A 12,471-nucleotide genomic window follows, 5' to 3' on the forward strand; every position below is an offset into this window, starting at 1 on the left:
GGATACTCAAATAATGATGATTGCCCTTGTGTATTTATAAAGAAATCCTCAAATGGATTTTGCATCATCTCAGTGTACGTCGATGATCTCAATATCATTGGGAGTACACATGATATAAAAGAAGCACGCAATCATTTAATGACGGAATTTGAGATGAAAGATTTGGGAAAGACCAAATTTTTCTTAGGCATACAGCTTGAGCATCTTCCCTCAGGAATTTTAGTATACCAACCTGCTTATATTCAAAAGGTTTTGGAAAAATTCAATATGGATAAATCATATCCGACCAAAACACCCATGGTTGTCAGATCCCTTGATATGAATAAAGATCCTTTTAGACCTCGGGATGATGACGAAGAGATATTAGGACCTGAGTTCCCGTATCTCAGTGCTATTGGTGCGCTAATGTACCTTGCAAATTGCACCAGGCCTGATATTGCATTTGCGGTAAATTTACTAGCTAGACATAGCGCTGCTCCAACAAAACGTCATTGGACAGGAGTAAAGAATATCTTTAGATATTTACATGGCACAAAAGATCTTGGCTTATTCTATCAGAAAAACCAAGATATGACTATGGTAGGATATACTGACGTTGGCTATCTATCTGATCCTCACAATGCTAGGTCACAGACAGGTTTCGTATTCTTATATGGTGGAACTGCTTTTTCATGGAAGTCACAAAAACAGACTCTCGTAGCAACTTCCACTAATCATTCTGAAATAATTGCATTATTTGAAGCATCAAAGGAATGTGTATGGCTTCGCAGGATGATTAACCACATTCAAACTTCGTGTGGTATTGGTTCATTAGGATCACCAACTATTATTTATGAAGATAATGCAGCTTGCATTGCTCAAATGCAAATGGGTTATATTAAAAGTAATATTACAAAACATATTTCTCCTAAATTGTTCTTTCCACATTCATTACAGAAAGATGGAGAAATTGATATTTTGCAAACCAAATCATGTGATAATCTAGCAGATTTGTTCACAAAGTCTTTACCAAATTCAACATTCTAGAAATGTATTCATGGAATTGGTATGAGACGCTTTCGGGATTTGCAAATTTCAGGGGGAGAAAACTCCTAGAATTATGACCCGTTAGTTATCATCAGATAATAATTATTGTACTCTTTTCCTTATGAGTTTTTACATCGGTTTTCTCATAAAAGGTTTTTAATGAGGCAATATAAATTATACCATATCGTTTTCTCCTTATATTTTTTCCACAGGGTTTTAAAAGGAGTTTTCAATGGTGTATCTATTACTCCTCATATTTTTCCCACAGGGTTTTTTGGGGGAGGTTCTTAAATTGCTAAAATGATTCTCAAGTTGGATGACGATTATACAAGAAGCACTAGATGATGAAATATACACGAAGCACTAGATGATGGATTCTTCTAGAAGATGCGTGATCCAAGGGGGAGTGTTAGGAATAGAATTAGAGTATTTGTTAATTTACTAATTAACAAATGCTAATTAAGGAACCGACATAGGAACCGACCTTGTACTCTCTAACTGCTATGAGCAGTTGTACTTCCTCTCTCATCTTAACAACTGCTATGTGCAGTTGCTGTTTTGTCTCACGCATTGGCAACCGCATGTTGCGGTTAGAAATGCTCTCACAGAATTGTAACTGCTCCCTGTATATATAGTGCTCAATCAATGAGAATCAACTACTTCTGGCAAATCACTTTTAAACTTTACAATAACAAATTGCTCACATTGTGATTGATCAGCCAAAAGCCAACTCATGTGCTCCCTCTAAAGAAAAAGAAAAAAAAAACAGAAAAGTGAAACGAGCCATGTGGTCAATAACTCAATATCGATCAGCCAGCTTGTTTAACATTGACGGACCTCCGGCGAGCCGTCAACTCGTCCATCAGCCAGCCAACGGCGTCGTACGAAGACCCGCCCGTCTCCACGGCGCTCCTTGCCTTCACAGCGAGGTCCTTGGCGTTCTTCTGTATGGCGTCGCTCTCCATCAACCTCCCGATGGATCCGGCGATCACCTCGCCGGCGACCACCTCGTGGGCATCGAGGGACGACCCGTAGTCCTTGGCACCGACGCTGACACCCACCTCCAGCAGCTCCACGATGAGCATCTCGTTGTTGAACTGGTCCACGTGCCGCGGCCACGTGACCATTGGCACGCCGGCGCTCACGGCCTCCAGCACCGAGTTCCAGCCGCAGTGCGTCACGAAGCCGCCGAGGGCGGGGTGGTTCAGGATGAGCAGCTGCGGCGCCCAGCCCCGCAAGATGAACCCGCGGCCGCCGCCGCGTGGTGCCACCAGCTGCGCGAAGCCTTCCGGCATCCACTTCTCCGGCGAAGTGTCCGCTCCGCCCATCGCCCACAGAAAATTCGTGCCTGAGAGGTCGAGGCCGCGGGCGAGCTGGTGCAGCTCCGCCGGCGAGAAGCTGGCCAGCGTGCCGAAGGAGACGTACACCACCGAGCCGGCCGGCTTCGCGTCCAGCCACTCGAGGCAGACGTCCGCGTCCGGCGAGGGCGCGCTGGCGCCTCGCCCGGCCATGTTGTCCTGGCTGGCGAGCGCCACGGGCCCGACGAGCCACGCGCGGCGGCCGAGCGTGGCGCGGTAGTGCTCCACGTAGTCCGGCTCCAGCTCCTGGAAGCTGTTGAACACCTCGCCGAAGCTCCTTTGGTCCGCGGCGTTCACGTTCTCGAAGAAGGCCCAGTGCGACGCCCTCGCCGGGTCCATCATCTGGCTCCGCCTCATCTCGACGCGGTGCGGCAGCCCCGGCAGGGAGACGAGGGCGTCGGGGTCGTCGTCGGGGGCGGCCGCCAGCGGGTTGTGGCGCAGCATGCTGTCGCTGCAGGAGCGCGAGAACATGCTGCTGCCGAGGAACGCGATGCGCGGGACGCCGTGCTCCGCGGCGGCGTCCGCGGACCAGTGGAAGAAGCTGTCGGACACGACGGCGTCCGGGCGGGTGTCGGCCAGGAGCCGGCCGAAGGGCTCCCGGAACAGCGGCAGCGCTCGGAAGAACCTGTCGCGTTCGTCCTGGGACGTGAGGGCCGAGAAGTTCTCGAGGCCCGGCGGCAGCCCGACGTCAGGGAAAGGCACGACGGAGATGTCGATCGCGAGGGAGCTGCTGGTGCCGGCGAAGCCGTCGTTGGCGCGGTCGACGGCCGAGCGGATGATGGCGGCGTTGACCGGCGTGGTGAGGATGGTGCACCTGACGCCGCGGGCGGCGAAGAGCACGGCCATGTCGGTGGTTGGAATGAGGTGGCCCGGGGCTAGGAACGGGAAGAAGAGGATGTGCAGCGGCTGCTCGTCTTGAGCAGCCATGGCTGGTGTGGCTATCTTGCTGCGTCCTAGAGGCTAGTTTCGGAGGAGTAGGCTACAGTAGAGAGGCTCAAGTTTCTGAGCTACTTATAATGTCGTAAAGGGTCTGGGCTCGAGCACATCGGATGATCAGCAATGGACGGCTTGTATTATTTTGATGTACAATCAAGAGTACCGTCTGTGAGCCCGTGCATACATCTCAACAGAAGACCAAGTCGGTTTGTACCAGAATATCAAAGCAACTCATGTGTGAACTGCAACTTATGCGCTCAATCACCCTTCAAAAGGTCTTCTCATATCAAATTATGCAAGCTAGCTTATACTGTATTAAACTGCAACTTTGAAGTTTAAGAATCAAGATAGATGAGACCTACCAGTAGTTGCGTCTTAGTCTTGTGAATTTTTATTTGACTAACTCTTAGTCTTGCTAGATATGTTATTGGATCTATACACCACAGCTGACATTAGCTTTCAGACTGGTAATACATCACTGGCATAAACATCTTAATTACTCAACTTAATCAAACATGACTGCAGGGTGTACTCATCTCAACAGACGAAAAAAGGCACATTTTCCCCTTGTCTTTTCCCTGTATTCACATAATTTTTGTTCTTTGTCAAAAATAACACACCTGTCATCATTGTCTCTTAGACAAAGTTCCCTATTTTTTTTTCTCTACTCTTTTTCCAGTTTGGGTCCACATGTCAGCACAACAAGTAGCCTATCTGGGAGTACCTAAGCATGTTCTACCCAAATGGAGAGGGATCGTCGCCCAGGTTTTTTATTTGCGGGGGAAAAGGGTTCTATATTAATTAACCTGGAACGTTACAGTCCAGTTCACACAAGTTTACAACCCTCTTAGTGCCCGACCGTAACCATACGGCCATCCTTATCTCACATCTACCGATCCAAGCTAAGGTGGCTAACATGATTACACCCTCTCCTAATAGCTTTGACCACTACCTTTCTACCTCCTCTCATCATGGCGGCGATCTCCTGGACGATGGCGGCATGTTGTGATATGTTCTCCGATGGGTTGGAAATCATTGCAGCAACTTCAGTACTGTCTGTCTCGAGAATGAACGGTAGCGTGCTCCACACCAATGCTAATGCAATTCACTATCTACATGCTTCAAGTTCCGCAGCAAGAGCATTATCACATGTGAATAGAAGTCGGCATGACGTAAAGATGATGCCCCCTGCACTGTCCTAGAGCATCAATACCGGAGCCACTATTTCCTACCTACACCAGCAACACATCGTCCACGTTGAGCTTGAGCCATCCCTGTGGTTCAACCGATAAAGATCTTCGTTGAATATGTAGGAATCAATATGGGCATTCAGGTCCTGCTATTGGTTATTGATCGGAGAGGATTCTTGGTCATATCTGCATGCTCCGAACCCGTTGGGTCGCACGCCTAACATTCGGTAGCGCTAGGGTAGTATTGAGATATTAACATTAGAAAGTCTGAAGGTTTTCCGGAGTCCCGGATGGGATCCAGGATATCACGAGGAGCTCCGGATGGTTCGGAGGTAAATATTTATACACGGGAAGTCATATTTTGGGTTTCGGAAAAAGTTCCGTTTTTTCGGTATTGTACTGGGAAGGTTCTAGAAGGTTTTGAGGGTTCCACTGTGGGGCCCAATGACCTAGGAAGGGCCCACGTGGACCGAGGGGTGGGGCTACATCCCACATAGGCTAGCCGCCCCATTCCCCAAGGTACATGTTGTTTAAATCTAGAGATAAGGTCTTGTCTCTAAATTCAAATTGTTGAATCTAAAGATAAGATGTTATCTCCAAGTTTAAAGGGATTTCTACCTTGTGGCTGGCCGTAGATAGGTGTTGGACGCCCTCCCCGACCCCTGGCCTAAATATAGATGGGGGGGGGCATGGGTGCGGCCACCCCGTCATCCTTGCCCGTTCCCGCTCCTAATTCCGCCGATGTCCCTCCGGTACGTGCTTGGTGAAGCCCTGCCAGAATACCACTGCCACCACCACCATACCGCCGTACTGGTTCCGATCTCATCTACCTCCTCTCCCTCGCTTGCTGGATCAAGAAGGAGAGGACGCCATCGAGCTGAACGTGTGCTAATCTCGGAGGTGGCGTCCATTCGGCATTAGATCGGATTGGATTGCGATTGGATCATGAAGAGTAAGACTACATCAACCGCGTTACGATGCTAACGCTTTCGGTCTACGAGGAAATGTAGACACACTCCCCTCTTGTTGCTCTGCATCTCCTAGATTAGATCTTGGGTGTTTCTTAGGAAACCTTTTGATTTTCACGCAACGTTCCCCATCACTATTAACCTAGTGCGCAGTGCTAGTTGTTGTTTTATGCTTGTTTTTGGTTTTCTAGAAAATCAGTACCAAACGGAGTCCAAATGCTACGAAATTTTTAACGATTTTTTATGGACATAAGAGACCCTAGAAGCTTCAGGAGGAGTCCAGAGGATGTACGAGGAGACGACAAGGCAATACAGCGCACTCAGGGGGGGCCCGTATTGCCGTGTGGGCCCCTCGAGGCTCAGTCTGACCTAATTCCACTTCTATGAATTCTCAAATATTGGGAAACCAACAAAGAGACACCCAAAACACTTTTTCCGCCACCGCAAGGTCCTATTCTCCTGCGATCCCATATGGAGGCCTTTTCCGATACTCTGCCGGAGGGCAATCGATCACGGGGACTTCTACATTATCCTTGCGGCGTTCCGATGGTGCGAGAGTAGTTTACACAGACCTACGAGTCCATAGCTAGCTAGATGGCTTCTTCTTCTTCTTCTTCTTCTTCTTCTTCTTCTCTCTCTCTCTCTCTCACACTCTCACTCTCTCTCTTTGATCTTCAATATAATGTTCTCCTTGTTCTTGGAGTTCTATCCGATGTAATCTTCTTTTGGGGTGTGTTTGTTGTGATCCGATAAAATTGTTGGTTTATGATCTGAATATTCATAAGAAGTAATTGAGTGTTTTCTGAACTTCATTATGCATGATTGTTGTAGTTTTCTATTTCTCTCCGATCTATCTATTTGGTTTGGCCAACTAGATTGATTTATCTTCAATAGGAGAGGTGCCATGTGATGGGTTCCATCTTGCTATGCTCTATCCCAGTGACAAAAAGGGACAAGACACATATTTTTATTGTTTCCATTAAGGGTAAAACGATGGGGTTTATTCATATTAGTTGAGTATACTTTGTCTACATCATTTCATCTTGCTTAAGGCATTACTCTGCTTTTATTAAGTTAATACCCTGGTTGCATACTGGATAGCGGTCGATGTGCAGAGTAACATTAGTAGATGCAGCCAGGAGTTGATCTACTTCTCTCGGATGTGATCCTTATATACATGATTATTTCCTTGAATATCGTCATAACTATGCTCTTTTCGATCAATTACCCAAAGTAATTTGTTCACCCACCTTATGCTATGTGCGCGAGAGAGAAGCTTCTTGTGAAAACTATGTCCCTGGGACTACTTTAATCATATATAAAAACCCAAAATATATTTGCTGCAATATTATTTATTTTATTTTGTTTTGCAATTTATCTAGCTACCACTACGATATCTGATCCTTGCAATTAACGAGTTCAAGGGGATTGACAACCCTCTTTCCCGCGTTGGGTGCAAGCATTTGCTTTTGCATTTGCAGGTGTTGTTCACCAGGCTTTGCGTGATTCTCCTATTGGTTCGATAAACCTTGGTTCTCTCTCAGGAAAATACTTATCTCTACTGTACTACATCTCCTCTCCTTTTCAGGAAAATCCCATTGCAGCTCACAAGCAGCATGAGGATTGTCGTTTACTAGGTAGCTAGCTAGTACTGTTTCTGTTATTTTCACTTACTATTAACCGGTATTGTTTTATTGTGTAATGTTTCATATGTGCTTGATTTTAATATGAAATGCTAAATGTTATATGGTGGGGAAAATATATTTTTGGCTGCATGAAATGTTCGTGGTGTGCAAAGTACATTGCACGTCGCTAGGTTAGTGATTATAGTGGTGGTGTTGTCCATGTGGCACGCCATCAACACGTACAATACTGCTGACGTGGGCTCCAACGCCGCCACTATTTTTTAACAATGATGCCATATTGGTGGCGTCGGATGTCCACGTCAGCAAGACAACTTCTGCCACGCTATAGCTAAGCTTTTCTGCGCCAGTGCATCTATCTCTATCACATGTGTTTTACATTGTAAGTAGGAAGACAAGGGGCTTGACCAACCTCTTGCCATGTTGGTGACAAGTTTTGTTTTGTTTTGTGTGGAGGTGTTGTTGACATGTGTAGCTTAGAAGCTCCTACTGTTTCGATAAACCTTGGTTCTTAACTGAGAGAAAACTTGCTACTTGCTGCTTCACCTTTCCTCTTGGGGGAATTCAAACGACTCTTGTGATAGTAAAAAGGTGCCGTGCTAAATTTTTAGCATGGTAGCATCTAAAGTAGTGGTAGCACTACATACAAATAATAGCTGGAGTTCGGAATGGCTCTTTTATGATGGTTTAGTAGCAACATGTAGATATACCATGAGTGTTAAAAATGTCTTCAACTATACAACCCAAATTTGAATTAAACGAGCACAAAAGTTGGCATGTGATATTTGGTGAAGCAATGATTATATATGTACTGGCCACACACATCGTTGGTCACTAGCTTGCCTCCTACAAATAGGTAGTGTATTTCCCATGTAGTGGGATAACATATGGTGGGTAGGAGAACTAGAGGAGAATGGAAAAGTGTGAAACGAGAGAAACAATGTGAAGAGGGTTGAATGGCATGGACGGTCACATCGCATGATCCAACAGGGAGTGGGATGTATTGGAAATTCGAGTTGGGGCACCTAGAGTTAGATATTCGGAACACGAACGATGAATCAAGCAAGCACCAAACGAGATGTGACTCTCATGACGTTCCGGGCAGATTCACTGGGACTACATGTTGTCAAGCCATTGCGACTCAATCTTGAAAGCATCAATGCTCTAACTTTCATCAACCAAGAAGCACGAGAAAGTTTGCAAGCGCATGTGATTCTCCTATGCTATTGTACCCACGTAATCCTCAATGGTTTTCTATGATTCACACAAGGACAAAATATTCCGGTGTGACACATTTGTAATTCAAGTATAGAAATCGCAGAAAACCATGTGGTGAAACGGAGTATGGCTGAACCAAACAATTGAATTTCTAGCTTAACGGGAAAGCACCAATATTTTCTGAACATATCTAATGATCATCTCACCTCGCAATTCATAACATGATGACATATAGTAATATATAACCCTTTTTTGTGAGATTTACTACCAGAGTTCCTCCACAATTTGTTGTATTATTAGGTTGCAGCTCGTCGACAAGAGCTTTCATTTAATTTTAACTTCAAGGAAGAAACGTTCGTCACACCTAGGTGGCTAGGGAAAATATATCCTCCCATCCAATCTCCACTGGCCACTCCGTGTATTCATCCCCTGCCGGCTGCTCTGACTAGTGGTGGCAGGGAGGTGAATCCCGGTGGCTTGGTAAACACTTTGCCGAGTCTCCATGTATGTGGCACTCAGCAAACGTGTCCTCGACGTTACAAAGCCTTCAACCCCGAACGGTTGCGCCACGTGACACCTAGTTGCGAGTTGCATGGTTCCAACTACTTATAATGTCGTAAAGGGTCTGGGCTCGAGCACATTGGAGGAAGAAGAAGTCGAATGCAGATTGCATATGATGCCGCTAAATACTTTTGATACCTTCACATGCAAGAACTTGAACCGAGGTTGTCTCACTTGTTAATTATACTCATCATTCATCAATATGCGATGGTTTTACAGTACACTAGTATTGATCATGGAACCACTACTGGAATATTTTTGCCGAGAGCCGAGAATACTCGGCAAAAGCTAATTAAAACTTGGTAAACACTTTGCCCAGTCTCATGTATGTGGCACTTGGCAAAGGTGTCCTCGACATTACGGAGCCGTCAACACCGAACAGTTGCCTAGTTGTCGAGTTGCATGGTTCAAGCTATCGGGCAAAGGTCGTATACGATGAGTGTTTTCATTGTGCGGAGCTCAATTTGCGTGGCTCTCGGCAAACTGAAGTCTCTACCGAGTTCTTACGTTTTCCGAGTTTAATTCTTGTCAAACCGTGTGTTTGCCGTGAGCCCGTGTTACTCAACTTGGAAAAGAGCCAAGAACTCGATAAAGACCGTTTTTCCAGTAGTGGCTGGTTCATTCCTGGCATTTGTTTCCTATGTCTTTGCATTGTACCCCTTAAAACGAAAATACTACCATATTGTCCGTTAGTTTTGATGGGTCTAGGCGGTCGGATGATCAGCAATGGACGGCTTGTATTATTTTGATGTACAATCAAGAGTACCGTCTGTGAGCCCGTGTATACATCTCAAAAAGAAAAAACAGAAGACGAAGTCGGTTTGTTTCAGAATATCAAAGCTACTCATGTGTTAACTAAAAGCTAGGGCGCTCAATCAACCTTCAAAGGTATTCTCATATGAAATTATGCAAGCTAGCTTATACTGTATTGAACCGCAACTTGGAAGTTTAAGAATCAAGATAGATGACACCTACCAGTAGTTGTCGTCTGTTGATAGATATGTTGTTGGATCTATATACCCACGTTGCCGACAGCTGACATTAGCTTTTAGACCTGTAATACATCACTGGCATAATCATCTTACTCAACTTAATCAAACATGACTGGTTGACATGTAGACTGAAGGGTGTACCCATTTCAACAGACGACTAAAGACACATTCCCCCCTTGTCTTTTCCCTATATTCACATATATTTTTTTGTAAAAAATAACACACCTGTCATCATTGTCTCTTAGACCAAGTTCCTATTCTTCTACCTTTTCCAGATAGTCGATGACTATTCACTGACCATCTTGACACCAAAGAAGAGTCCGACCCAATGCTTTATTTCCCTATTTTCGTTTCTTCTCTTTTTTTTTTACCAATTTGGGTCCATATTTTTTTTCTCGAAACGGAGGCAAAAGATTTGCTTGATCTTATTAATTAAGAGTAGTTTTGAATTACATGACCGACCATCCGTAGATGGCCCCAAACCGATAAGCCTACTCCCGCGGCATAAGAGAACTCAAACGTTTGGCCCCTGCCAATCCCCAAAGTCTGACCACCACCTTGATTCTAGACGTGATTACATTTGGCATGGAGGACACCTTCCTAGACACTCTTGCATTCCGCTCATTCGAAATCTTCCATAAAACCAACATGACTAGAGATGCGAGGTCCTTTCTCACATTGCCGTTACCATGTGGTGCAACCAACCATTGACGTTGTCGAAGCTACTCCAGTTTGTGATGTCCACACCGGTCAAACCCATCCAAGTCTTGATCTCCGTCCAAATGCGTAACGTGTATCGACACCGAAAGATGATGTGCGCTGCCCTCTCCGGCTCCCCTCTTGCATAATTGGCATAGGCCGCAATTAGGCCATCCTCTCTGTTGAAGCCTGTCCGCTGTCCAAACACGGTCTTGAATGATAAGCCAAGCAAAGAATTTGTGCTTTGGCGGCGCCCAATTGTTCCACAGAGCCGGCTTCAGTGGAGTCGTCGAGTTGAGCTTTGTAAGCCGACGATGCCGTGTATTCACCGGAAGGCGAAAGCTTCCAAACGATCTCATCATCCACCCCCTCATCAAGGAAGACCTCTCGCAATCCAACCCAAAGCTCATAGTATTCAAGGATGAGCTGAATTGTCAGCCCAGAATTTGTGTTGATGTTGGCAATCCAGTTGTTGAGATCCAAAGCCCTATGGATGGTGTCATTCTTGTGTTTGTATAAAAGTCATATCCATGTATTAATCAAATTCATAGTTCTTTAAGTCAATATATTTAAAAAAACTGTTCATGCTGATATATGTACATACACTTCTAAAGATATATGGAAGTCCTAAAAAAAGTAAATCGACAAAAACATAAAAGAATAGGAAAGGAGCAGTTGAAAAAAAAAGAGAAAAAAAACCTATCATCAATGTCTCTTAGAAAAAGTCCCCTATTTTATTTTTTTCCAGTTTGGTCCCATATGTCAGCACAAGTAGCCCCTCTGGGTGTACCTATGCATGTTCTATTCAAATGGAAGTGACCATCGCCCAGCTTTGCTCCTCTACAAGCTCCTGATGGACTTTTGCAACTTGGGCGGTGCCATTGTTGCTCTTGGAACTTGGTGGAACCGACACCTTTTTAGTAGTTTTTTTTCTAAAGAATAGGCTTAAGTTGAGCCTAACTTTGAATTAACAAAGACATTAATCAAACAATTGACTCGTCATGCGCGGTGACCGAGCATCGCGTGGTAGTGCTCGACTTAGTCTGGCTCTAGGTCGTCGGAGCTGTTGAACACATCGCCGAAGCATTAGTATTGATGGGTCTAGTCCGTCGGATGATTGGGAATGGACGGCTCGTATTATTTAGTTTTACCGTAAAAGATCTCACAAGGTTTCCATGGTAACCCGCCGTTATTCAGCTAAATACATATCCAGAAAGAAAACTTCTGAGGTTTGAACTTTCAGTTTTATGGGTAGATAGATAATGAAAGTTGAAACCCATGAAACTGAGAATAGGGGCAAATCCGCACAGGATCCAAACCACAACCACGTATGACTCATAGTCATATCACACCCATATGTTCCAACTCCACCCATTTGACGAGCGTCTGGACTCCAAACCGCACCAATCCATGTCACTTTTGCGGTTTCAACCCAGTTTATGCTCCATTCAGAAACGTGGATGCCCTCCAAAGATGTATACAGGGCTCTGCCAATAAACAGAGCTAGAACAACTTTTAGGTAGGGATCACATGATGCAGTAGGCTTAAACTACATGATTAAGCTAAACAAAGTTATATTTTGTGGCATCCAATGCAAGCCCACTTGGTATAGAGTTAGAGACTAAACAATGGTTTGGGGAGAGAGAAAAAAAGAAAGCTCCACTTAGCTACGTACTCCACCAGCCATGTGAGATGAGTCATGTGTAGTTGTGGTTTGGATTGGAGCTTTGCTACACTTAGGTGTAGCATTTTTTGTTTGGATTGGGTGCAGGTCTGTCCTTGTTCCCAGGTTTTGACCCATGTGGGTTGAAACCCATGGTGAGTTAATTCCATAACTGTTGGCCTCTATCCGCACAATGGCAACCCAATCCAGTTTGAGC

General features: G+C 45.1%; 1 protein-coding gene across 1 annotated transcript; it reads right to left on the reverse strand.

The window, feature by feature from the left end:
- Window positions 1-646: 646 nt before the first annotated feature.
- LOC123083384 (scopoletin glucosyltransferase-like) lies at window positions 647-3,353 on the reverse strand. Its single transcript, XM_044505440.1, has one exon. The coding sequence runs from the start codon at window positions 3,309-3,311 to the stop codon at window positions 1,836-1,838; it is 1,476 nt and encodes a 491-aa protein (XP_044361375.1). The 5' UTR covers window positions 3,312-3,353; the 3' UTR covers window positions 647-1,835.
- Window positions 3,354-12,471: the final 9,118 nt, after the last annotated feature.

The sequence above is a fragment of the Triticum aestivum genome, chromosome 4A (assembly GCF_018294505.1).
Source record: "Triticum aestivum cultivar Chinese Spring chromosome 4A, IWGSC CS RefSeq v2.1, whole genome shotgun sequence".
Taxonomy (NCBI): Eukaryota; Viridiplantae; Streptophyta; class Magnoliopsida; order Poales; family Poaceae; genus Triticum; species Triticum aestivum.